Raw genomic sequence first — 26,218 nt, 5'->3', positions numbered from 1 at the left:
GGTCTTCCCCATCTGGGCTTTGTTTCCTCTTTAACTCATTGTAGTTGCCACTGCAGCCTGCCCACCTCCTTCCCACTCATAGTAGCTAGTCCCAGAGGGCTTCCTCTATGAGGGCTTGGTTCACCTGAGACTTGTAATTGCCATGGCAACATGGTAGCGTCACTAAAGTAGCCATTCCAAGATGGCAGCCTCAATGTGGTCTGTTTCATCAGGGCTGTCTTATCACAATTACCATTCCAACCTGCTGTCCCCATCACCCACCCCCAGGTGACTAACGCCGTACAGGAAGAAGGCAGCAGAGCTAGAGATTCAAGAAGGACAGACAGACACAGGTTGTAGACAAGACTATTATCTTAGTGGTAACTCTGGAAAGGGAAACAGTGTTCAGGAAGGTCCAGGTTAGGACCCAGCAGCCAATTACTTTGGCAGGTGGAAGACAGTCTCACTGTGGCACTGTGGGAGAAATGAGAAAAGAGTGGGTAAGGTGGGGCGGGCTTCCCAAGTCCCTGTGCCCCACCCCCAGGCTCCTTTGCCCCTGGATTCGCAGGGCCAGCAGGGGGAGCACGTGGGTCCTTCACATTTCAGTGGGGCAGTGAAACCACTGTCATGGTGCGGGCAATACCTGTGGCTTTGAACCCCAGACTGGGATGTTCTGATCAGGGATTTCTAAGCTTCCAGTGACAAGCTGTCACTGGAATCCCAAAGTAGGGATGTTTCTGAGCTGATTCAATAATTAATAAAGGGGATAGCAAAGCATTACAAATTGGCTCAGCCTGGAAGAGCAGTGTTCTTAATGACAGCCAGTAAGGCTGTGGAGATGGTCTCGCTTGTTAAGAGTCTGGGCAGTCATCAGGGCCAAGGGGAGTCACAACTGGGGAGGGACCCTGGAAGCCCGTATTAATATCAGTCACATCTGAGGGACTTGGGTAGCGGCTACTCCAGTGAGCCTGGACTGGCAGATGTTTGATGGACTGGAGCCCAAGGGAGAGGAGGTGAGGAAAAGCATTCCAGGTAGAGGGAATGGCATGTGCAAAGTCCTAGGGACATGAGAAACCACAGCCAGTTTGTCCAACTGCCAACAGCTTGGTGTGGCTGGAACAGTGTTGAGGAAAACGGGGTTCATGAGGCCAGAGCAGGGCACATGGGAGAAGGCGCAGGACCATGGACACCAGGCTGAGAGGCTTCAGAGCTGCTGGGAACCTGGGGAGGGCCACGGGCAGGGGAGGGGCAAGTCAGCCCCAGATGAGAGTCCCCTGGGGCCCTGTGGAGGGTGGGCTGGAGGGAAAGATGGGAGGCAGGAGGCCAGGCAAGAATTCCAGAGGAAGAAGTGATCAGGGCTGGGGCTGGTGGGGGGAGGTAGAGAGGAGGGGACGAAGGGACAGAGCTTGGGGAGAAGAAGCATTTTTCTGGGCACCTGCACCTCTCCCCACATAGGCCAGGCCTAGCAGAGCCTTGGTGGTCACCTGCCAGCTCTTCTCCATCTCATTCACCTCTTATCTGTCCTTCAACTCCTTCTCGAAAACTTCCTCAGACGACTGCCACCGCCGGATCAGGTGCTCCCCAGCCCCACCCCTACAGTGCCCTGTGCACACGTCACCCTGCATCGTCCTTGGAGGGGTCTGAATCCGCTTCCCTGTTATACACCTAGGGGCACTGGGATGACTGGGCTCTGCCCTCCTCCACACGGCTCGGCCTGGGGCCTCCGGGTCCCTGTGTAGGAGCAGAGGTGAAGGAGTGAGGGGCAGCCAGGCAGGGCGCTCACCTCGGACTTCCAGCTTGCACTCGGCCAGCGCCTCCCCCAGCTCATTGACAGCCCTACAGGAGTAGGTCCCCGCATCAAAGGGCGACGGGCGGCGGATGTTGAGCGTCAGGATTCCCTGGTAGTTGGTTATCAGGAATTTGGGGTCCTCACGGATTTCCATTTGGTTCTTCATCCAGACCACCTTTGGCTGTGAGTGGAGTAGGAGAAGAGGCCAGCTTAGGGAAGGTCCCCGGGTGACGGCAAAGTGGGCTTTGGAAGGCAGATCTAGATGCAATTCTTGGCTGTCCTGCCACCTGGTTTTGATTGATGACCCTGAACTAGTCATTTCTCCTCTCTGACTCTCGGTATCCTCTTCGTGAGAGGAAGAGCTCACTGTCTGTCGTGGCCCACAGAACCCTATGCAATTTGGCCCCATTACTCTTCTGCCCTCGCCCCATCCTGTCGCTCGCTCCCTCTGCTCCATCCACACGGGCCACCTCGTTTTTCCTCAAACAGACCCAACAGGCTACCACCCCAGGACCTTGGCGCACTGGCTGTTCCCTCTTCCAGTACTGCTCTTCCCTCCTCTCTCCCCCTAATCAGCACCAGCTTATCTTTCAGGTCTCTGCTCACATGTCCTCTCAGGACCCTGGGCTGCGACAGGAATGCCCACTGTACATTCGCAACTACCCTCAGGGCTCCAACACGCACCGCACCCTTCGTAGTGTCATAGTCATGTGCATGACTTCAGATTCATGTCAGTCTCCCTCAACATCCAGGAACTTCCCGTCCCGCTCACCAGCACACATGGCCTCTGAAAACGTGTGCTAAGCGTATGAACAGACCGCATGCATGAGTGACATAAGAGCGCAAACGGAGAAAATAAAGGAGCCAAGGAAATGAGGCTTGGTAGGCGAGTAAATGAACAGAATGAATGAATGAGTTACAGCTAGCGAACAAAGTGTGTGGACGTCGATGGAGGAGGAGAACTAATGAATCCACGGGGGGCCTACAGGGGCTGAAGCTGAAAACTTGGAGTTGGACCAGAGGCTGGCAAACTTCATCTGTGAAGAGACAGGTAGTCATTATTTCAGGCTCTCAAGTGTGCACAGCCACATCCCAATAACATTTGATGTAGAGATCCTGGTGACAAGCAGAAAAGAGAGCCCTCTTTTGCCAGCCCCTGGTCCAGGTGAGTCACTGGAACTCAAGGTTGCAAGTGTCCACATTCCCAACAGCGGTCGGAAACTGGACGGGACTGAAGCTGCCGGGGAGCCCTGGAGGTCCAGACCTCCCCCCAGCTCCTGCCAAAGTTTTCTGTTTCCGAGGGAAGCTGGAGTGTAATTATGAGACTTGGGCTCTGCTTGAAGGGGGGAGAGGCAGGAAGTGGGTTAAAAGTGAGTAAATCCCATGAGCAGAGGAGAGAGAAGTCAGGAGGAAGGAGATAGTATGGCTGGATCTGGGTGAAGATGTCCCTCTAGGGTCACACACACACATCCACGCACGCACATGCGTGCGCACACGAGCACACACATGGCACCTTTGGGTAGCCTCCGACCGCACAGTTGAGAGCAGCAGCGTAACCAGCCACAACCACCCGGTCTGGTAGAGGCGTCAGGAACTTGGGAGGTGTTCGGAAGTCATGTTCCTTGTACTCCAGCGGCTTGTAGGTGATACCTGGGGAAAGGGAGATGCACCTGTCAGGTGCCCATCTGGACTGACCCCTGACTGCCTCTCCTCCGTCACGGGGTGCCATCAGGTTCGAGTCTGGGGGCAGGGAGAGGAGTCAAGGTAGAATCCCAGCCAAGAGAGGAGATCGGACTCTGCGAAGTGGGGTGGCAGGACCTGTCTTGAGGATCCGGGCCGTGTTCTTGGAGACACCGGGGGAGTCGCTGAGCCCACAGATGTTCTCACTGAAAACGCGGAAATAGTACTCGTTGCCCACAATGAGGTCAGGCACCGTACAGGAGGTGTGCCGGCTGTGTTCGTAGACGGTGAACCACTCCTAGAGCAGTGGGGGACAGACAGGGAGGGGCCGGGAGAATCAGACATAGGAACACGGACACAAGAAGGCCCAGGGCGTGAGCAATGCACACCAAAGCATGCATCCCACTAAGACAGCTTGCAGTTCCCAGCAGCATTGTTCACAATGGCCCAAGAGGTGGGAACAGCCCACGTTCCCGTCAGCGGCTGAATGGAGAAGCAAAACGTGATAGGTCCAAACCAGACACTCTCACTCAGCCATGGAAAGGACTGAAGCCCCGATCCACGTCGCAATTTGGGGGGACCAGGAAAACTTTCTGAGTGAAGGAAGCTGCATATCGCATGATCCCATTTATATGAAAAGTCCAGAGAAGGCAAATCCATACAAATAGGAAACAGATTCGTGGCTGCCTGTGGCTGGGGGAGAGGGGTGAATGCTTAGTGGGTGTGATGTGTCCTTTTGGGGAGATGAAAATGTCTTGGAACTAGTTGTGTTGGTGACACAATAGTGGGAACAGACTAAAAGCTTTAAAATTGTTAATGCTTAATTTCATGTGAATTTTACCTTAGTTAAAAAAAAGGAAAAGGAAAAGAAAACCCACCTTGTGCCCAAAAGGCTTCCCTCCCAGTCCCAGCCGGTGCTACCACTCTCTCCAAGGCGGGCTTCCCCTTCCCAGCAGTGACCCGGAGACAATGGCATCTGCCCTGCGGATCTCGCCCACCCCACCCCACCCCCGTCCTTCCGGTCTCTCACCATAGTTTTCTTGTCGGCTTTCTGGACAAAATAGCCGGTGATCTCACTGTTCCCATTATCTCTGGGGGGCTGCCACTCCACCAGCGCGTTAGTGCCCCACACCTCCTTCACCATCACGTTCTCTGCTGGTCCTGCCTTTTCTGGAATGGTGGGGGGGGGGGGCGGTTGTCAGATGCCAACCCCCTGCCTCCTTCCTGCATCTCTCCCCACCCGAGCCCCCTCACCTGGTCCCGGGATTCTGATCAGGCCTTTCCCCACTCCCGCTTCCTCACCCTTTGGCCCCATCCCAGCCTCGCGTCCTCGTTTCCGTCCCAATCTCTTGCTTCTGGGCCACAGTGCCTCCCCCTGCCCCAGCTGCCCACGCACCCACGACCCGGATACGGATGGTGGCCGTGTCCTTCATGTTCTCGATCTGCACGGTCAACTCGTACTCCCCCGAGTCCGAGCGCGCCGCCTGGCGCACGAAGAACACCGTATCGAAGTCGCTGGTGCGCACGTGCACGCGGTTGGAGTCCAGGGGCGCCCCGCCCTTCGTCCACACCACCTGGGGCCGGGGCTTTCCCTGGGCGAGGGTGGAGGGGAGGCCGAGAGGTCAGCATGGGTCTCGCCCTGGGCTCCACCCTGCGCCTCACCCTTGGGCCCTGAGTCCTAAGCCCGACCCCAGCTCGGCGCACCTGGAAGGGGATGACGAGGTTGATGTGTTCCCCCACTTTGAGGATGTAAGTCTGGCGGAGATGGCGCGGGACCCGGATCTTGGGTTGTTCTGAGGGTACAGACACAGGAACGGGGGCTCAGTGCTGGGCGGGGGACACTCGAGGGAGGGACAGAGAGACTATGGCGATGACATTCTTGGGGGAGGCCCTAATGATGACATGGCAAGGGCAGGCCGGATGACAGCAACTTGGTCTTTGGGAGAGCAGGCTCAGAGTCACTTACGCACAATCTCCCGGATGGTGACGGGCTGGAACAGGGAGGCGGGCTCGCTGCGCCCCGCGATGTTGACTGCCACTACCCGAAACAAGATTTTTGCTCCCGTGGGGAGATTCTTGACGGTGAAGCCACAGCGCTCTATGGGCTCCGTGTTAGCTGGGACCCAGTCCTCGGCTACAAAAGAGAAGCCATGCTGGGAACCTTCTAGAAGCCCCTCAGCAGGTTGTCCCTTCCCGTGCCTGGGGCTGACCGCAGTGAATAGCAGCAGCTGATATTTGTTAAGCACTTATTATGACCAGGTTGGAAGGGTGGCACACGTGTTAGTTAGCTCACTGATCTCTGCCTCTGTCCTATGTTATCCCCATTTTAGACATGGGGAAATCAAGGTTCAGAGGAGTAGGGAATGGGGGGCTGGTTAAAGACAGCTTCTCGGATTTCCTGCCCCCTTGCTTTCTAGCTTAGGTTTATTGCCATAGGTTGGTGAACCAGTGTGGGTCAGACCAACCACCACCAGGGCGAACTCTAACGAGACTAAGTCCTGAAACATCACAGTGGCCTGGCGCAGATGGGAGAGGGAGAGGCAAGGGCAAGAATGGGGTAAAGAGCGCTGGAAAGAGAAAGAGAGAAGAAGCCGATGAGAGTCCAACCATCCATCATTTACATGCATTACCAAATGCAGTCATCATTGTACCCTGTCAAGAAGGCAACTGTCGGGGCGCCTGGGTGGCTCAGTGGGTTAAAGCCGCTGCCTTCGGCTCAGGTCATGATCCCAGGGTCCTGGGATCGAGCCCCACATTGGGCTCTCTGCTCCGCAGGGAGCCTGCTTCCTCCTCTCTCTCTGCCTGCCTCTCTGCCTAGTTGTGATTTCTCTCTGTCAAATAAATAAAATATTTAAAAAAAAAAAAAGAAGGCAACTGTCTTCGCCCGTTTTTAGATGAAGGAAAGTGTAGGGCAGGATGGGAACCCACATCTGTCTGACTTTAAGGCCTGGGATACAGTGTTGAGGTGATCACGCCTGTCTTCCCAGTGAGATGACCATGTTGCGGGTACCCCACAGCCGTGGCACCAAGCCTGGCATGGAGTCCAGCACTCAGTACGTGTTTGCTCAGTGGAGAATGGAGAGTTGGATGTGTGGAAAGATGGGTGGATGGGTGGATGGATACACAGAAAGATGGAGAGAGAGTAGACAGATGTCATGACCGGTAGACAGTGGTCATACAGGGAAATGGATGAATGGGAAGAAGGAAAGGAAGGTGGAAGGGAGGGAGGGAAGAGGGAAGAAAAATGGTGGTGAAGAGATAAATATACAGATGGAAAACATGTTACAAGATGGATGGATAGTTGGTTGATCCAGAAGATTTTTAGATAGATAGACAGATGGTTGGATGGATGACCAATGGTGGGCAAATTATTAGGAAGAATGCAGGAAGGAGGGAAGGAAGGAAGACAGGAAAGAAGGAAGGAAGGACGGATGGACAAATGGAGGGAGGGATGGATGAGAGAAAGAAGGAATATAGGTAGTCGATAATTACAGGGATGATGGATAGATGGATGGAAAAGTATTATGTATGGAAGATGGGTACAGGGAAAGGAGGAAGGAGGGTGGGAGAGAGGGAGGGAGGGAGAGAGGACAAGCTGGTCAATGGGGGCCTGGCTTGAGCCATCCCATTCAGGGATTCAAGCAACTACAGACACAGGGCTAGGCCGGCCCACCCCACCAAAGAGCTCTCCTTGCACTGCCCTCTTTGCAGTCCCCTGGATTGGACCCCCAGCAGGGCTCTGTGTGAGATACCGCGCCTCCACCCCCAAACCTGACGGGGCCACTCACAGCCCTCCAGGCAGTACTCCACCAGGTACCCATCGATGCCGCCTGCCCCAATCCTATCTGGAGGCCTCCACTTGAGAGTGGTGGTCGTGTCTGTCACGTCTTCCACTGTCAGGTGCAAGGGTTCACTCGTGGGTGCTGTAAGAATCCAGGGAAAAGGAAGGTGGAAGCAAATGAGGGGTTGGTGGTCACGAGGAGGGGCAGGAATCAGAGCTGGAGTCACTGATCAGGAAAGGGAGCAATATGGTGGGCCAGAGGTCCACGAGTCAGGACATGTCATCATGAGTCATTAAAACCACAATGTATATCAAGGGATGGTGAGGTCTCCAGGAAGAGGGAGAAGTGTTGGTCTGGTAGGTCAGAGGTCTATGAGGGATTTGGACAAAGGCACAAAGTCTAGGATCTAAGAGATTGGTGACTAATGTAATGGGTCGGTAAGAGGTCGGGAGGTTGGTTGGGGCTGGAGGTTCAAAGGCCAGGTGTAGGGTCAGAGATCAGCAACAGGTAGGGCAGGGGTTGGAGATGGACAGGGGTTTGGGGAGGCTGCAGAGGAGCATTACCAATAGGCATGAAGGGCTTGGTGTTCATGCTGGGCTGGGAAACGCCAATGGCATTGACCGCGAAGACCCGCATCTCGTAGAGGACGCCCTCAATCATCTTGGTGGACTCGTAGGTCGTCTCCATAAAGACCTCAAAGTTCAGCTTCATCCAGCGCTGAGAGCCCTTCTTCTTCCGCTCCAGGAGGTAACCTGGACACCCCCACCCAACAGTGAGGAGTGATGCCCATGGATAGACTATGGGGTCGCTGGTCAGTTGTAGCAGTGAGAGGCACATCAAAAGGTCACATGACCCCAGAGAGGTCTGAGGACATGAATCTTGGGTTGGTCTCAGGGTCACAGAGCAGTCAGTAGTCACCAGTCATGGGGCTGGGGGTCAGGAACAGTCATGAGTCATGAATGAGGAGTCAGGGATCATAGAAAACCTTATGCTGTAAGTGAAGATCCCCAGGTTGCTGGGAAGCAAAGAATGAGAGGGAAGACCAAAGGAATTGCAAGACATCAAAGATGGAAAACCGATCCCAGAGGGAGATCACCAAGGATGCTAAGAACTCTCAAAGGCCAAGCGATCGTTGGAGTGGCGGGACAGGGGGAGTAAGAGAGGTCAGAGGTCATGGGGACTCCAGCATACGGGCACTCACCGGTGACTGGCTGCCCCCCATCGTACTTGGGTGGCTCCCAGACAAGAATGGCCCAATCCTCTCCAACAGAGGTGACCCGCACAGCCTCCGGGGGGTCTGGGACATCTGTGGGAGACAGGATGATCGACGGGTCCCTCGGGGCCTCAGGGAGCCACCCTGGCTCATCCCTCAGCTCCCTCTGCTCACCCACAACCCGCACGAAGATGGAGGCCACATCCTCGCCCACAGGGTTGGTGACCTTGATGGTGTAGCGGCCCTCATCCGCTCGATCGGCACTCTCGATCACGAAGCTGCTGATGTCTGTCTGATTCTCGATGCGGACCCTGCCTTCGGTGGCCGTGAACACCTGGATACAGCCACGGGGTGGCCTTGTTCTATCTCTCCCCAAGCCCAGACCCACCTCTGCCCTGACTGCTCAGAGTCCTCCAGCAGCTCCTCATCACCACACAACACACACGGCCTTGGACCCAGAGCAAGAGGACCTGTTGCATTTACACCAAGCCTCACCATTTTTCCCTGCTGCCCTCCTCATCCTCCAAACACCACACGGAATTAAAATCCCCAAGATGTGGCATGCAATCCCCTCACCCACTCCTCTATTTGCTCTGCTCTTACTCATCCTTTAGGACTCGCCTAGAAGTCGCCTCTTCTGGGAAGCCATCTTGGAAGCCCCCAGCTGAAAGTGATGGCCCTACCCCCTGAAGTCTCAGAGTTTCCAGTACCCCCCCCCTTTATCTCAGCCTGGTCACCCCAGACTGTGACTGCTTGGGCACGTGTCCACCTCCCTCCACCTCCCTCCTCATGGTGGTATCCGCAGTGCTATGCACAGAGCCCCGCACCGAGGAAGACTCAGGGGCTATGTTTGCTGACTGAAGGAATGAATGAAGATTGAGCAAAGTCTATCGATTTTACAGACTGGGACTCTGAAGCCTAGAGGATGGAAGAAAAATTGAACTGTCCAGTGCCTGGAACATAGACGACAAAAATATTTGTTGGATGGATAGGACCTTGGATTGACTGATGGATAAATGGACAAATGGATTAATTACTGGATGAGAAGATGGCCAGATGAATTAACTAATTAGTAAGTTTATGAATGGAAAGAGGGTGGATGGTTGAGTTGATGGATAGCTGGATTTGCTGGGTGACTGATTAATGGATGGATGGAGGGAAGGATGGTTGGAGGGATGGAGGGAGCACCCACCATGTGGCAGGCCAGTACCATGTGATAGAGAAATACAATCTCCAGTCTTCAACCCTCTGAAGAAGGACCATCATTCTCATTTTACAGACAATGAAACTGAAACTGGGAGAGGGAAGTCACTTGCCCCAAGCTGCCCAGCAGAGCTGAGAGGGAGAAGAAGTCAGGGCATGGGGTTGGAGGAGGCCCGCCATACCTCATCTCCCTTCAGCCAGGTGGCGACAGGACGAGGCTCCCCGGTGATGGACACATCAAGCCTCAGCTTGTTTCCAGCCACCACCACAATTGAATTCTCTGAGGTCTTCCCTGAGCAGTCCAGGTGGATCTTTGGTGGCTCTAGCGGCAAAAAAGAGGTATTGGAGAACTTGGGAGTGGGCAACTAGGTCATCCTGATCCCCACCAAGGCAAGCTGGGTTCCCCAAGAGCTGGCCCTGAATAGCCATAGAAATCCTGGGGTCCTGCCCCTAGACCCTCTTCCATCAGACCCAGGAGTCAGTACCCCCAGCCCCCTTCTCCCTCAGCCCCAGGAGTCAAGACCCTCAGCCCCTCCTCCCCCAGACCCAGGAATCCAGGCCCTCAGTCCCTCCTCCCTCAGACCCCGGAGTCCAGGCCCCTCCCTGAGACCCAGGAGTTCAGATCCTCAGGTTAGCACAGCCGCCCCTGGTCCTTACCTTGCTTGGGTACATACTCCACCTTGATTTCTGGAGGACAAAGAAGATGGCTCTGTTAGCTCTAAATCCAGTGGGCCCCTAATCCCACCCTCCCACCCGAGAGGCTGAGAGGAAGGTCTGGCATCACCCAGGGACCCGGGGGGGCTGGGCATGGGTCCAGGCCCATGACTGCCCCTCCCCCCAGGTGGACACTGGTCAGAATGTATAGTGCTCTCTCCCTCCATGTTTCCATCTGACTCCTCCCACAAGATCAGATGCCGCCTGCTGGCACCCCTAATACACACTAGGGAAACCTAATCGTGAAGGAGGGAGCTGGGCTCTGGGGTTTGGGAAGGTGGGTGCTCTGGCCCCTGGGGAACACAGAGGGGCACTCTCACCCAGGAAGTTGAGCTTGGCTGAGAGGGACAGGGCATAACCGTCGGGCACGAATGTGTAGTCTCCCTCATCTTCAGGGCGGACGTCATCGATCACCAGCTTGTGGAACCTAAGGTGTTGTGGGGACAAGGCAGGGATCAGGTGGGTCACCCCACGGATCACCATGGAGAAACACCTTTTTTTTTAAAGTTTATTCATTTAAGTAATCTCTGCACCCAATGTGGATCTCGAAGTCATAATGCAGAGATCGAGAATCGCACATCTCTCCAAAAGAGCCAGCCAGCCTCTCAGAGAAACACCCTCTCGATGCACTCTAAGTCCCCTTGCCCACCTTTTTTTTTTTTTTTTTTAATTTGAGAGAGAGCAAGCATGAGCAGGGCTAGGGGCAAGGCAGAGGGAGAAGCAGGCTCCCCACTGAGTTCAGTGTCCAAGGTGGTGCTCGATCCCAGGATCCAGAGATCAGGACCTGAGCCAAAGGCAAAGATAGACGCTTCACCAACTGAGCCCGCCAGGCGCCGTTCCCCCAGGCCCAGCATTTTTATTCTGGGTTTTGAAATGCTATCATCTGAGTTCAGATCTCAGCTTTGCCACTTATTAGCTGTGTGACATTGGGCAAGTTAGCTAAGCCCCCTGTGCGTTCAGTTTCTTCATCTATAAAAGAGGAATCATGATAGCAGTCTACACCAGGGTTGTTGTAAAGAAGTAAAGTTCTCAGGGCGCATGGGTGGCTCAGTGGGTTAAAGCCTCTGCCTTCGGCTCCGGTCATGATCCCAGGGTCCTGGGATGGAGCTCTGCATTGGGCTCTCTGCTCAGCAGGGAGCCTGCTTCCTCCTCTCTCTCTCTGCCTGCCTCTTTGCCTACTTGTGATCTCTGTCTGTCAAATAAACAAATAAAATCTTAAAAAAAAAAGTAAAGCTCTCCTAGCACGTAATAAATGCCCCATAAGCGTTATGATTCATTCTCAGAGTTACCGACAGTCCTGGCAGGCAGGATTCCTGACAGAACCCAGAGAATCCTGCGTTCTGCCAAGAGCTGTGGTCAGGAAATGCAATTCACCAACCACCCTAGGGGGGCACACGAGCTCGGGCGTGCTGTTCTGGCCTCATGGTAGCTCTCCACATCCCACAGGTCACCAGGTTCTTCTCCTGGATGTCCCTGTGCTACCTGTTGAATTCCAGTCCCTTTGTTTTCCCCAGCCAGACATCTCCCGCACTTTGTAGGAGACTGTTGGCAGATATGGCCACAGGTTCTCCCCTCCCTGTATCTGTGCCCCTTGCGGTAAGACCCTGCAGCCTGTGGCTCCTTCCCCTTAAACCACTAAGTAGAGGGATGGTTGTTCTGCAGCGATAGCCAACTGATACACACGCCACCCCCATGCACCCCTCCCCTCTCCACCACCTCCGCGGTCTACTCCTAACCTCCCCACATGGGAGATGGTGATCCTCTTGCTCGGCCGCACCTCGACCCCGTTCTTGTACCACTTGCCTGTCACCTTCTCATCAGACACCTCACACTTAAACACGGCCTGCTCCGAGGCCTTTACTGTCAGATCTGCAATGTCCTGCAGGACCTCCAGCTGTTTCTCTGGGTGGGGAGAGAAGGATACGAGGCCATGAGAACTCCAGGAGGCCCACAGATATTTGCAAGCACTGTTCCAGGCACTGGGGATATAGCTGTGAACAGCCCAGAAACATCCACCGGCCTGGTGGAGCTCATATTCTAATGTGGAGACGGTCGGTGAACAAGGAAACACAGAAATGTACAACAAGGGCACCGGGGTGGCTCAGTAAATTAAGCATCTGCCTTTGCCTCAGGTCATGCATGATCCCAGGGTCTTGGAATCGAGTCCCACAACAGGCTCCTGTTGGGAAACCTGCTTCTCCCTCTGCCTGCTACTCCCCTTGCTTATGTGTTGGCTTTCTCTCTCTCTCTCTCTGAGAAATAAATAAATAAAATCTTAAAAAAAAAAAGAAAGAAAGAAATGTATAACAAGAGGGAGTGATGAAGCCTGAAGGAGGGCAGGGAAGAGTCTGTGCGAGAATGTGGAAGAGCCCCCAGGTAACAGGAACAGCATGTGCAAAAGCCCTGTGGAGCAGAGCAGGCTCGGTGTGGGAAACAGCGAGGAGACCAGCGCGCAGTGAGCGAGACAGACATGGTAGGAGATGAGCTGGGCAGGAGCAGACAGGGCCAGATCACAGACCTTGGGGGCCCCAGAAAGGACTCCCAGCCAGGCAGGAGCCACTAGACAATGTTGTAAAGATGGCTGGGATCTGACATACTTTTTTTTTTAACAAAACAATGCATTTAGGGGCGCCTGGGTGGCTCAGTGGGTTAAGCCGCTGCCTTCGACTCAGGTCATGATCTCGGGGTCCTGGGATCGAGTCCCGCATCGGGCTCTCTGCTCAGCGGGGAGCCTGCTTCCCTCTCTCTCTCTCTCTGCCTGCCTCTCTATCTACTTGTGATCTCTGTCAAATAAATAAATAAACAAACAAAAAACAATGAATTTATATGCCTTAAAAATAAAGGCAGTGAGGGCCCTGGGTGGCTCAGTCGGTTAGGCATCTGCCTTCAGCTCAGGACATGGTCCCGATGTCCCCAGCTCGAGCGCCACGTTGGGCCCTGTGCTCAGCAGGGAGTCTGCTTCTCCCTTTCCCCATCCCCCTGCCTGTACTCTCTCTCTCTCTCTCTCAAATAAATAATTAAATCTTAAAAAAGAATAAGGGGAAAAAAATAAAGGAAATGGATTTAGATGTAAAGGGGTTATCTCCTACTTACCCACCTCCAATCCTCCCTTCTCCAAACGGGCACAACCCGTTTAGTCGATCACTATGAAAGCAAATAGGTATATATGTTTTCTCTCCTCCCTCCCTTCCTTTCCTTCCTTCCTCCCCTCCCCTCCTTGCAAATTGTAACATATTTGCTTTTTTACCTGATAACAGGGTAATTGGAAATCCTTCCATATCAGTGTATGTCACACTGTCCATTTTTAAGGGCTTCGTATTAACATACCATAATTGATTTGGCTTATAAATACCTTAGTTTGAGGTTGGTCCATTTTTTTATATTTAAGGAATTACAGACTCACAAGCATTTGCAAATGTAATGTATGGAGTCCCACGTGGCTTTCAGTTAGCTTCCCCTGGCAGAGAGGGTGATGTCTTACATGACAGGAAAGTGACCTGGGCCCTAGACGGCCATGTGCTCAGTTTCCACCATCTGACTTACATTTTACAAGGATCACTCTGGCTGGTGTGTATGTGAGTGGGGGAGGGGGCAGCCATGGAAACAGGGCACCCACTGACCAGTGCTGTCGTTCAGGCATGAGGGGTGGAGGCCTGGGACACGTGAGGGCAACAGAGGAGGGGAAGAGCGGTCAGATCCCGAATATCTTCTGAGGGGGAAGCTGCCAGGAGTCACTGGTGAACTGAATGCCAGTGGGAGGCCAGGAGAGAAGTCAGGGACAACTGCAAGATTCGGGGCCTGAGCAATGTTTGTTTGTTTGTTTAACATTTTATTTATTACGGGCACCTGGGTGGCTCAGTGGGTTAAGCCTCTGCCTTTGGCTCAGGTCATGATCCCAGGGTCCTGGGATCGAGCCCCACATCGGGCTCTCTGCTCAGCAGGGAGACTGTTTCCCTCTCTCTCTGCCTGCCTCTCTGCCTACTTGTTATGTCTGTCTGTCAAATGAATAAATAAATAAAATCTTTTAAAAAAATATTTTATTTATTAATTTATTTGAGAGAAAGGGGCAGAGGGGGAGAAGCAGAGGGAGAGGGACAAGCAGACTCCATGCCGCGCACAGAGCCTGACGTGGGGCTTGATCCCAGGAACCCGAGATCATGACCTGAGCTGAAACCAAGAGTTGGACCCTTAACCGACTACGCCACTCAGGCACCCCTGAGCAATTTTTTTAAAGTTTCTTTGTTTATTTAAGTAAACACTCTACCCTGAACTTGGGGCTCGAACGCATGACTTCAAGATCAAGTCACACGTTCTTCTGGCTGAGCCATCCAGGCACCCCAGAGCCTGAGCAATTTTGAGCTGTGAGGAGAAGCTTGACACATTGCAGCACCCCCCTCCCCACCAGAAGGCCCCCTGTACCTTCCACGATGAGCTCGGCCTCACACTGGCCTCCATTGGTCATGACCTGGTAGTGACCCCCATCCTCCAGGGTCACATCTGAGTAGATAAGAATGTGACGCTTCCCGTCCTTCTTGAAGCGGTATTGAGCCTTGAAAGAATCCTCCCGTGTCAGCTCTACCCCATCTTTCATCCTAGGCAAAGGGGAACATGAAGAAGAGAAGTGAAGGACCCACAGAGCCCTGGGTCTGGATATCACAGGGGAGGGCCAGAGAGACAGTCCTGAGCAGAGGTCAGGGTCAGAAGCGCAGTCCCAGGAGGGAGGGGAGGGTCAGGTTGACAGAAGCATCTTGAATAGTTGGGTCACAGGTGGGATAGTGGGTCACAGGAAGTCACAGTCCACAGGGAGATGCCGCAAGGTCCCGGTTGGAATGAAAGGTCACTGGGAGATGTCAGGGCATAGAGGGAGTCCTGGGGTCCCAGAGAGACATCAAATATTGTGGCCTCTCTAAACGGTACTTCCCTGCCTGAGAAACTCCTCCCTTCCCACTTCTTTTCTACCTCCTTATCATTCAAATCTCAGCTCCATTGTCCCCTCCTCCAGGAAGCCTTCCCTGACCTCCTGAGTCCCTTCTGCCTATTAAAAAGTAGTTATAGCTTCAGTTAGTGCTCTTCTGAAACACTTGTCAAAATAAACTTTTATATTTATTCATGTGATGTCTTGACTAACACGTCTCTCTCTCCTACACATACATCCCAGAGGTTTACCAGATTATTAACTCTAAAAGGGTGGGTGACATATTGGTATATTCTCTCACCGTTATATCTCCAATACATTGAAGAGTGCCACCATATAACAGGTGCTCAATAAATATTTGTTGGGTGGGTGAATAGATGTGGGATGAATGAATGGATGAGGAGATGGGTGGGTGAGTGAGTGGGCGAGGGGATGGATAGGTGGATGGATGAATGGATGGATGGACAGATGAACCAATGGGATAGACAAGTGGATGGATGGATAAAGGATGGGCTGTTGATGGATGCATGAGTGGATGGACCAAAGGATGGATGATTGGTTGGATGGATGAGTAAATGAATCTGAAATAGCAAAGATCAGGAAAAGGAGCTAGAAGAAGATAAGATGGGGGGGGGGGGGGCGCCTGGGTAGCTCAGTGGGTTAAGCCGCTGCCTTTGGCTCAGGTCATGATCTCAGGTCCTGGGATCGAGTCCCGCATCGGGTTCTCTGCTCAGCAGGGAGCCTGCTTCCCTTTCTGTCTCTCTCTCTCTCTGCCTGCCTCTCTGTCTACTTGTGATCTCTGTCAAATAAATAAAATAAAAAAAAAAAAAGAAGATAAGATGGGTAGAGGTCAGAAGTTCCAGAAAGAGATCATGGGTGCAGGTCAGGATTTATAGAGAAAGGCTGAGCTGAGGTCTCCTGGTGACTATCGGGTAGTTTCAGAATCCCTAAGAGGCTCACAAAGATCAGAGCTGAGGCAAAGAAGCTGTGGGCACCTGTATGGAGCTCAGGGATAAGAGTCACTTACCACATGACCTGGGCACCATCTTCTGATACCTCCACTGACATTTCCACCCGGTCACCCACAAACACCTGCTGGTCCTCAAGGGGTTTGATGATCAGGACTGGGGGTTCTATGAGACACGGAGGGACAGGAGGTCAGTAGTTTCAGGACCCCCCACCCCTACCCCAGAGCTCCACTCCCTAAGCTCAGGCCCAAATCTCAGCCTCACCTTTGACAAAGAGCTCAGTGAAACACTTCTCATCTTTGACAGCAACCTCATAAGCGGCATCGTCCGCCAGCGTGCACTTGTTGATGGTGAGAATTCGCTTCTTACCAACATTCTCAAACACGTACCTGGTGCAAAAATCTTATCTTAGCCTAGAGCCTGGAGGAGATCCTGGGCCTGGGGTAGATCTATCCACCAGTTCTCAGGGCAAGTTACTCCCTCTCAGGGCCAGATTGTGCAGGAGCGGAGAGATGGTCTAATTTCTAGTATTTAAATACCCATAGTGGAAATCTTAACTGCCCCCTCGCCGCCCATATCCATCCTCCCCCTCCATTTAGCAATAGCATACAGCTACTGACCTGAGAACTATATTTCCCAACCTCCTTTGCAGCTATAATGGTATGCCACTGAACTTGGGCCAATGGAATGTGAGTGGATTCCAGCTGCATAACAGCTAGTTCATCTCCACCTTTGTGTTGCTTGCTCCGGACTTCTCTCCTTCCCCCTTCCTGTCTCCCATGACCCAGCTTCAATCATGTGAACAAGGACAATGTCATAAGAAATGGTGTAGCCTAAAATATGGAACCTGGGTCCCCAAACAATCTCTAAGAAGAAAGCCAACCCACCAGCCTCAATCAGCTAGGAATACATTTCTCTCTCACTTGAAGTAATGTAACCTAGGGACTCTGTTACAGAAACTTTACCTGGACCTTAGCTAACTTAACTTTTTATCTTATCCAACATGCTCCTGATGAGAAACTTAGAAGACACAGCCAGGGCGCCTGGCTGGCTTAGTCAGGAGAACATGCTGACACCTGGTCTAGGAAATCCTGAGTTAGAACCCCATGTTGTGTGTAGAGATGACTTAAATAAATTAATAACTTTAAAACACACACACAGCCAAGAAAAAAATAATAAAACTAGAACCCATCCAAGAGATAACTGTTGCAAACATTTTGGCCTCTGTCTTTCCAATCTTTTTATCTATATGTATGTAGATTAACATTCTGTGAAGCAGAAACGGGAACCACGCTTCTTCCCGTTTGCAAACTTTGATCAGCTTTCCATATTAGTATACATTTTAGGATCTCCTTCTTAGTGACCACACAGAACTTTGGCAAGGAATCATACATTTTGGTTGTTTTCCATTTTTTGCTACAATAGCAAATGCCTTAGGGAACATCCTTGCAGTGAAATATGCACAACCATGATAATTCTCTTAGGATAAATCCCTCAAATTGCACAATCTGAAAGATTTTTAACACACTGCCCATTCAGAGATTTAGCAAGTACCATTCCCGCCAGCAGCATTTGTGTACCCATTTCTCTATGTCGTCTCCAGCACTGGGTTTTATCATTTTGGAAAGTCTTTGCCTATTTGGAGAGCAGAAAGACTATTACTTATTTGCATTATTATTGCTGCTGCTGTTATTTTCAAGGTTGAATGTGTCCTCCACAGCACACTGGCCATTGGTTTCTTCTCAATCAAATTCTTGTTTTCATTACCAACAATTTTTAAAGCTTATTTATTTATTTATAAAAATTTTATTTATTTATTTGAGAGAGAGAGCACACATATGAGCAGGAGGAGAGGCAGAGGGAGAAGTAGAAGCAAACTTCCCACTGAGCAGGGAACCCAATGCGGGACTCGATCCTAGGTTGACCTGGCTGAAGATTGATGCTTAACCAACTGAGCCATCCAGGTGCCCCTAAAGATTTTTTTAAGAGTAATCTCTAGGGGCTCCTGGGTGGCTCAGTTGTTAAGCATCTGCCTTCAACTCAGGTCATGATCCCAGGTCCTGGAATCGGGTCCCACATCGGGCTCCCTCTGCTCACCAGGAAGCCTGCTTCTCCCTCTCCCACTCCCCCTGCCTGTGTTCCTCTCTGGCTGTCTCTGTGTGTGTGTGTGTGTGTGTGTGTGTGTGTGTGTGTGTGTCAAATAAATAAATAAATAAATAAAATCTTACAAAACAACAACAAAACCCTTAAATTTTAAAAAAAAAAAAAAGGAGTAATCTCTACACCCAATATGGCGCTTGAACTCATGATCCTGACATCAAGGGTCGCATGCTTCACCAACTGAGCCAGCCAGGCGCCCCTCCTCTGTCAATTTTTTTAATTGAAGCATTTACACTTTTCATATGAATGAGGGAGAGCTCTTTCTGGGTTAAGAGCGGTCAGATTTATATCTGGGCCCTCTCTGGGACTCAGATCTCCCCCCACCCCCCTGAGGGACTGTCCCTCAACACATACTTGCTACTTGGTTTGATCTCCTGGCCATTCTTGTACCACTTAAGAGGAAGGTCTGGGTCACTGATTTCCACCACCAACTTGATCTTGTTGCCCCTGTCCACCTGGTAGGCTGGATCCAGCTTCTTTGTGAAGGCTGGAGATTGAAAGATGCAGGGTGCATGGAGCTGAGAGGTTCTCACTGCCCTGATCACCCCCAGAGCTGCCAAATCTCCCTCCCCAGACCATGGGCTCTCCAAGGTCAATGTCAGGAAGCCTCCCATGAACTCAGAGGTGCCTGACCACAGGGCCCCATTACTCCTTAGATTGGGAACTTCAAGAGATAGGTCCAGGGTCCAAACATCCAATACCTATGATGCTGGGGTCCCCTAGGCAGGGCCCACCTCCCCTCTGAGCAGTGCTGACCTGAACTCTTCTTGACCTCGACCTTGGCCTTCTTGAGCCGCTTCAGCATGCCCCGGAGGTCAGTGATGCCATACTGGAAGGCAATCCTCTCGTACTCACTCTTCTTTGCCCCCTTCAGGAGCTCCCAAATTTCAGGGGGGATGCCTAGGTCATCATCATCTTTCTTCTTTTTCTTCTCCTCCTCAACCACCTCCCTGAGGGCAGGGAGAGTGGGCAGGGGCCGCAGGGGGTGGAGGGGCAGTTAGGATTAAATGGTGAGGCGCTCCCTCTGCCTTTGCCCTCCCTCTGCCCTCACCCACTTGCTGTGCCACTCTCGGTCTCTGGGCCTGGTGTCCCTTTCCTCTCTGCCTGGATGCCTCAGCCTCCTCCTTGACCTCCTGGCCTCCATTCTGCCTATTCCCCTCCAGCCTGCTCGCCACCTGGCCCCAGGAGGGTGTTCCTTACTTCTACATCAGATAACATCCTTTCCTTGTTCAGAATTCTTCCATGGGTCCCCCACTGCCATCAGGAGGAAGCCCCAGCAGCTCAGCCTGACAGTCATGACGCCTCCCACCACGCCATCAGCACCCCACAACCACCCAAGCATGTTCCTTGCCTTTCCTGAACCCTCAGGCCCCCCTCCTGCCTCCCAGCCCTTGCACAAAATGTTTCCCCTCCAGATGACCCCTCCCTACTTTCCCTTCCTGATGCACTCCTCTTCAGTCCTAGTGCCAAAGCCCCCTCCTCTGTGAGGCACTGCTGGTCTTTCCAGGCAATGAGTTGCCTTCCCTCTTGGTTCTCACAAGGTCTCTGTGGGACCCTCTCTCTGGTCACTCTAAACAATCTTGGTCTCTGTCTATGTCTGTTGGACCAGACCCATCTCCCCAAATCAATCTGTGACTCAGTGTCAGGGACCAATCAAACTTCTCTCTGCTCCCTGATCTCAGCCCAGGGCCTGGGAGACAGGAGGCTTCAGAAAATGTTTGCTGAGTGAGAAAGAGAGTAGCTCTCTGGAAAGAAGGAAGGAAGGGAAGGGAACAAAAAGAGGAGAGATGAGTGGGGAACAGGAGGACATATGACTATCTGCAATGATGTACAGAGCTTTGGATGGAGAATTAATACAGACACGGGTCAAGGCGTTGATGGATGTGTGGGTCCATGGATGGGTGATAGGTGGTGGATGGGTGGCATGAAGACAGATGAATGGGCGGATGGAAGATAGCTGGGCGAGTGGATGGACTGATGGGCTGGTGGCAAATGGTTGGGTCGGCAATTGGGTGGATATGTTGAGGGGAGATGGCCAGGTAGGTGTTTGGCTGGTAAAGACAAGGAGATGAATCTGTCATTTGATGGGGTTGCTGTGGATTTGGGTATGGAGATAGATGAATGAATAGAAGAATGGATGGGTGGACCAGTAGATAATGAATAACCAAGCGAACGGAAAAGCATCACATTGAACACTATAAAATTGCCAATATCCCATCATTTTTACCTAAAGAACAGCAATTTCGTATAGATCACACACAGAGAGCTATCTGGGTAGATGGGTGTGTCACTGAAGAGGTGAAGTGTTGATCGAAGAATGCATGGCCAGGTGGGCGGGTGGGATGACGGATTCAGTCGGGAGAGAGATGTAGGTGCAGATAGACAACCAGGGGGGAAGGAAGATGGATGAGAGACAGATGGGTGCTGGAAAGTGGACTGATGGTGCCTCCATAGGTGGGAAATGGGATTAAGGGGCGGGTGGGCGAAGGATGAATGGATGGGCTACTGACCGGGTGGCTGAGTGTAATGGCAGACGAGCGGATAGACAGGTGGGAGATGGCGGGTAGATGAATGGATGTGTGGGCGGATGAATGGGCAAATGTGCAGGTATATGAGTGGTTGGATCAGTCAATGGATACACAGGTAGCTGGTTGGACAGACAGGTGATTGCTGAGTGGATGGGTGGACCTGCCCCACCCAGAATGGCAGATGGGTGTTTGACTGGGTGCACAGGCACAGGGGGATGGACAGGTGAATCAGAGCCTGAGTGAACAGGAAAATGGCTGTGAGGATGATGGGTTGAAGGGTAGGTAGGTAGGGGAACTGGCCGGCAGATGGCTGAGTGGGGGCCGTTGTAGGTAAACGTGAATGGTGAGTATGTGGACAGGTGGAGGGACAGATGGCCGGATGGGTGGGAAATGGGTAGATGCAGGTCACAGAGCAGAAAACGGGGCATCCAGGGCTGGCAGTGGAACCTCCTCCTCTATGAGTCCCCATCTCCCGTCTCTAGGCCAAATGGGGTGGGCTTACCTCTTCTTCAACAGGCCGCTGAAATCCAGCTCACCTGCATCTTCCGACTTCCCTTCGCCCCTATGGCCATTGAAAGGGTGTGTGAACCCCATGGAGGTCCTGTGCCCTCAGGCCCGCCCTGGGTCTCCCCACTCTTCCCTTCTCCCACAGCTCCCCTCCCAGGGAAGACACTCCTTAGTCTTTGGCACCAGCAGACACCAACCCCCCACACCTCTTCCCAGGCTCCAGAATCACTTACGAACGCTTGAAGCTTTCTAGACCCTGCCCAAAGGCGTCCTGACGGGGTACTGGGGAGAGGAGATGGGGGGACAGAAGGTGAGCTGGAAGCAAGGCCTGATCTAAGACCAAGAGTGCCCCTCCAGGCCTGCACAACCTCTCCCCAGGCCCCCTGTCATGGGCGAGCACATCCTGCAACTTGAGCGTGGATTCCTCTTTCCCTCGCTGCCGCACTGCCCCACGAGCAGCCTCTCTCACCACACACCAGGGCTGGCACACTCTTCTCCCTGGGCCTGGGCAGCCGCCTTCCCTGTGTCCCCCATATATAAGCCCCACGCATCCTGGGGTATAGACCCCAGAGCCGGTACACCCTCTGGTGTCCATACATATGCCCCCAAATCTGTAATAACCTCCCACTACGCTTGCACACCCTCGCCCTAAACCTGGACACACTCGCTTCCCAAGCCCTCACGGCTACCTTCTCTAGCCTATCCACTGAGACCCTGGGATCTACTTAGCTCACCTTCTCAGCCTTCGCTGGGCACCCGAAACCCTGCACCCTCTCCATCCCAAGTCCACACCTCCTCGTGGTCTAAGCCCATAGACTACCACACCTCCTCGTGGTCTAAGCCCATAGACTATCTCCCCGATTCTGAATGCCCCGACCCCTGCATCTACTCCCTCCTCCCCAAATCTCACCTCCCACTTCTGGACGCTCTCCACACCAGGCTGAAACACCAACCCCAGCCCCGGCCCCCAAACCCTTTGCTCCCCACCCCCGCCACCCCCACCGGCGCACCCTCCACATCGATGTTGAAGGCACAGCTATCGCAGAAGTCCTTGGCTTTGACCTCAAGGCGGTAATTCCCACGGTCCCCCACGACCACCTTCCCAATGTGCAGCTCCATGGTGTACACCTGGGGGCAGGGGGCCGGGGTGTGAGTGCGCGTGACTGCTCCCCAGCCCCACCCCACACCCCCCAGAGCCCACCTCATGTCTCCCTCTCTGGGTCCTCACCCTGGCCCCAGCTGTCTCTTCGCCTGGACAAACTTGACCCTGGGGGGCCCACATCTCTGACCCCAGAGACCTTTCTGGGAATGCACGGACTGACCAAGTGTGCCCTGCCCTAACCCAAACATTGTCCCCACCTGTCCCCCACAATCTCCACCAAGCAGCCCCCCCGCACAACCTCTATCCCTGGAGGTCCTGTTTTCCATCCTATAGGGGCTCCAGGCTTCAAGCAACAGGCCTTGTGAGAATCAGGGGCTGTCCAACCTCCATCCTTAGCCCATACGCCCTCAGTGTCCCCACGGGTTCCTCACATTGCTGGCAGAGTCATGGGATTCCTTGAAAGAGAATCGGGCCCCGCTCTTGCTGCCCAGCTCCAGCCACTTCCCCTTGAACCACTTGATGGTTGGTTTCTCTGGGAGCTCCTTCCCGTTCACCTTGGCCACAATCACCACATCTTTTCCTGGGTGGGGGGTGGGGGGTGGGAGGGAGTGGCCAGACATGAACTGTGAGACTCTACAGAGAGGACTGGGAGCTTCTCCTTCCTTGGACAGAGGAGTCCAAGTCCCCAGCCCCCTCCTCCTTCAGACCTGGGAGTCCAGGCCCCCAGTCCCTCCTCCCTCAGACCCACGAGTCCAGGACCTCAGCCCCCTCCTCCTTCAGACCCAGGAGCCCTAGACCCCAGTCCCCTCCTCCCTCAGACCCGGGAGTCATGTCTCCAGCCCCCTCCTCCCTCATCCCCCCTCACCATTCTCCACCGACACTGAGTCTGGCTTCTTCAGGAAAATGCCAGTGGGCTCCTCAGCAGTGGGAGACTGGTCCTCAGGTGGAGCTTCTGCTTAGGAGACAGGATTGGGGGGATCTGAGGCAGGCTGGGGAAGGGGCAGCAGGCCACTCAATGAGTGGGGCTTAGAGCCTGTGAGGGACCCTCTGCTCAGATGCCAAAGCATGGAGCAAAGTGGCTTCTCCTGACTTTGGAAAGACCATGTATCATGCAGGTGGCTGCATGACTTTGGCCGGTCTCCTCCACCACTTTGGGCCTCAGTTTCCCCATTTGTGAACTGGAGGGAAGTGGACTGGATCATTTGAACATGGCTTTGGGGTAGGAGAGGTGTGGAAATAGACCGCAGGATCCAGAACTGGGCAGGACTCCGTGATGAATCAGCCAGCTGCTGGGGGCTTGGGGACCAGTCTGAGGGGCAGGGCTCTAACCTGGGGGCACTGGGGAGCCATGGAGGGTTGTGGGTGAGTGTGGGAAGGATGGATTAGCTCTGGTGGTAGGACTAAAGGAGAGAGAGCAAGGTGCTGCAGAGGTACAAAGGGAGCCTGGGGGATGAAAAGCCAGGTTCTGCAGACCCCACAGGAACATTGTCTCACCTTTGGAGGGCTCTGCAGGAGCCGCCTCAGGGGGGGCTTCCTTGGGAGCTGGTTTGGCAGCCTCTTTGCCTTTGGGGGCCTTTTTGGCTACTGCGAGGTAAAAGATGTTCACAGTTGAGGAAGGGCTCAGTGCCCTCCTCTTCCCAAACCCAGGACTCTAGCCTACCCCCGCCCACCATCCTCCCTTCGCCCCTTCGCCCCTGCAGACCCTTCGCCCCTGCAGACGCAGAAGTCCTGCCCCTTCAGATGTAAATTAATCTCTAATCCTGAGAGTCTGAGCGATCAGGTTTCCCCTTGCTCCAGACAAGCTGTGCCCCATCCACTCAGGCCACCAGGCCCTGACCTTTTGGGTCCTGGGGGTATAATTAGCTCTTTCCCGGGGCTGGAAACTGGACACCGTGTGCTGACCATGGCATCTTCCACCTGCCCTGCCTGCTGGCTCCTGGCCCACCCACGACCCGGCTGCAGTGAGGGGCTGGACCCCCACTCCACAGCCTGGTTGGCCTGGTGCCAGCGGTCTGGACACCCCAGGAGGAGGGTCCCTCCCAGGGACTTGAATCTCTTGTGTTCACTTTTTCATAGAGAGAAAGCCACACCCCCACGTTAAAAATGTCCACAGTCCCATACAGGGAAGAGCATCAAATGGCAGAGAAAGGCTCACATAAGGAGCCCTATATGGAGAAGGCCCCCTAATTCCTTCATGAGGAAGCCCACATTCCTACTGAAAGGAGGTCCCCTCATCCTTATACAGACAAGAGCTCTCCTCACCAGACAGGAATCCCTAACCTCTATACACACAAGGACCCCACTCCCCTACAGAGAAGGGACTCAGTCCTCACTCAGAGAAGCACCCTGATGCCTATGGAGAGAACTCCATCCCCAAATGTAGAGGACCCCAATCACCACGCAAAGATTCTCTGGTCTACATACACAGCACTCCCATCCCTACGCAGAAAAAGGACTCAAAGTCAGATAATCTTTATCTGCACCCAGATCCCCGCCCCCCCCAGATCCCTACAGAGAAAGGAACACCCTCACTGCACGGGGAAGGAGACTCACCAACCCAACACAGATATGGGGCCCCCCACCCCACAGAAGGAAGGGAAGCCCTCGCCACACAGAGAACACATCCCATTCTCCGAAACCTAGAGAGGAGCCCTTAGCCCCCATTCAGAAAAGGGGACCGCATCTCCACCCACGGAGGGCAGTCCTGAAAGTCACCTGGTTTCGCCTCAGGCATGTCAGCAGACTAGCTCCTGGGCTCCTCAGACCGCAGCTTGTCCCTCAGCGCCCTGGGGCGAACAGGTGGGCCCCCAGGGGGAGCCCTTTAAGAAGTCCAGAGACTCCCAGGAGGCTGTGGGAGGCATCAGCCTGGTCTCCCCGCCCTCCTTGCTGCCCCACATTCCGCGGGGCGTGTTCTGAAGGGTGAGAAATAACATCTGGACCGCAAGAGATGGCTGAATGCCAAGTCCCTGGGGAGGAGGGGCCTGGGGTTCAGACACCCGGGTCCCAGGAAGAGGGGGCTGGAGGCGAGGGCTCCCACGTCTGAAGGAGGAGGGTCTGGACTTCGGAGTCTGGGGCTCGGATTCTTGGGTCCAGGAAAATGGAGGATGAGGGCCTGGACTCCTGACTCCTGGGAGGCAGGAGATGAAGGGGTTGGGGTCTAAAATGGGTGAGGGTTCGAAACCAGAACTCTGCCGTGGGGGCCAAAGGGGAAGACCGTCTGGAAAGCCATTCTTAGTATCTGCAAGTCAGGAGTTTTCGGGAAACCGGAGCTGCGAGGGAGGGTCCGGTTTCCCAGCGTAGGCAAGACGGCTGCGGGGGTGGGGAGGCGATCTCTGTGCCCGCAGGAAGGGCACGGAGGCTCGAGGACTCTCGAGTACCGCCCCTGGGCGAGAGCACATCCGAAGGCCTGCGGTCGCCGCCACCTGGGACCCGGGATTGGCCGCGTGCCCCTCCTGGGACCCAGCCGGCCGGCTCCACTCGACGGTTCCCGGAGCGGGCGCGGCGGGCACCGGACGCGGGGGAGGGGGGCGAGTGCCCCCCAGAGGGGCGGGTGGGGAGACCGGGAAGGCCCTGGAGGGCTGCCCGGACGTTGGCGCCCTTCCCGGCAGGGGGACCTGTGGCTTTCAGAATGGGGGTGGTGGTGGCTGGACGCCGGATGGGGGGAGGTGAAAGAGGCCA

The 26,218-nt window shown here is 53.9% G+C and overlaps 1 protein-coding gene across 1 annotated transcript; it reads right to left on the bottom strand.

Annotated features, from left to right (window-relative positions):
- Positions 1-292: 292 nt before the first annotated feature.
- Positions 293-25,391, bottom strand: MYBPC2 (myosin binding protein C2). Its single transcript, XM_045988202.1, has 28 exons — positions 25,256-25,391; positions 24,035-24,124; positions 23,406-23,492; positions 22,972-23,120; positions 22,449-22,566; positions 21,672-21,720; positions 21,434-21,493; positions 19,160-19,353; positions 18,758-18,890; positions 16,508-16,632; positions 16,303-16,408; positions 14,780-14,952; positions 12,097-12,262; positions 10,681-10,787; positions 10,304-10,333; positions 9,829-9,968; positions 8,618-8,777; positions 8,432-8,536; positions 7,794-7,982; positions 7,237-7,371; positions 5,415-5,582; positions 5,153-5,241; positions 4,845-5,040; positions 4,479-4,618; positions 3,587-3,746; positions 3,282-3,418; positions 1,763-1,949; positions 293-453 (listed from the first exon to the last, which is right to left on the bottom strand). Exons 1-28 carry the CDS (start codon positions 25,272-25,274, stop codon positions 443-445), a joined length of 3,423 nt encoding a protein of 1,140 aa, XP_045844158.1. The 5' UTR covers positions 25,275-25,391; the 3' UTR covers positions 293-442.
- Between the last annotated feature and the right edge of the window lie 827 nt (positions 25,392-26,218).

The sequence above is a fragment of the Meles meles genome, chromosome 19, assembly GCF_922984935.1.
Source record: "Meles meles chromosome 19, mMelMel3.1 paternal haplotype, whole genome shotgun sequence".
NCBI lineage: Eukaryota > Metazoa > Chordata > Mammalia > Carnivora > Mustelidae > Meles > Meles meles.
Note: the sequence above shows the minus strand (reverse complement) of the source record. Positions and strands in the feature narration are given on the sequence as shown.

Excerpts from the sequence above, each read along its gene's own strand:
- MYBPC2 (XM_045988202.1), bottom strand. Across the intron at positions 21,721-22,448 it reads CTTCAACATCGATGTGGAGG|TACCCCGTCAGGACGCCTTT; the intron begins GTGCGCCGGTGG and ends TCCTCTCCCCAG. Across the intron at positions 7,983-8,431 it reads TGGGGGGCAGCCAGTCACCG|GTTACCTCCTGGAGCGGAAG; the intron begins GTGAGTGCCCGT and ends GGGGGTGTCCAG.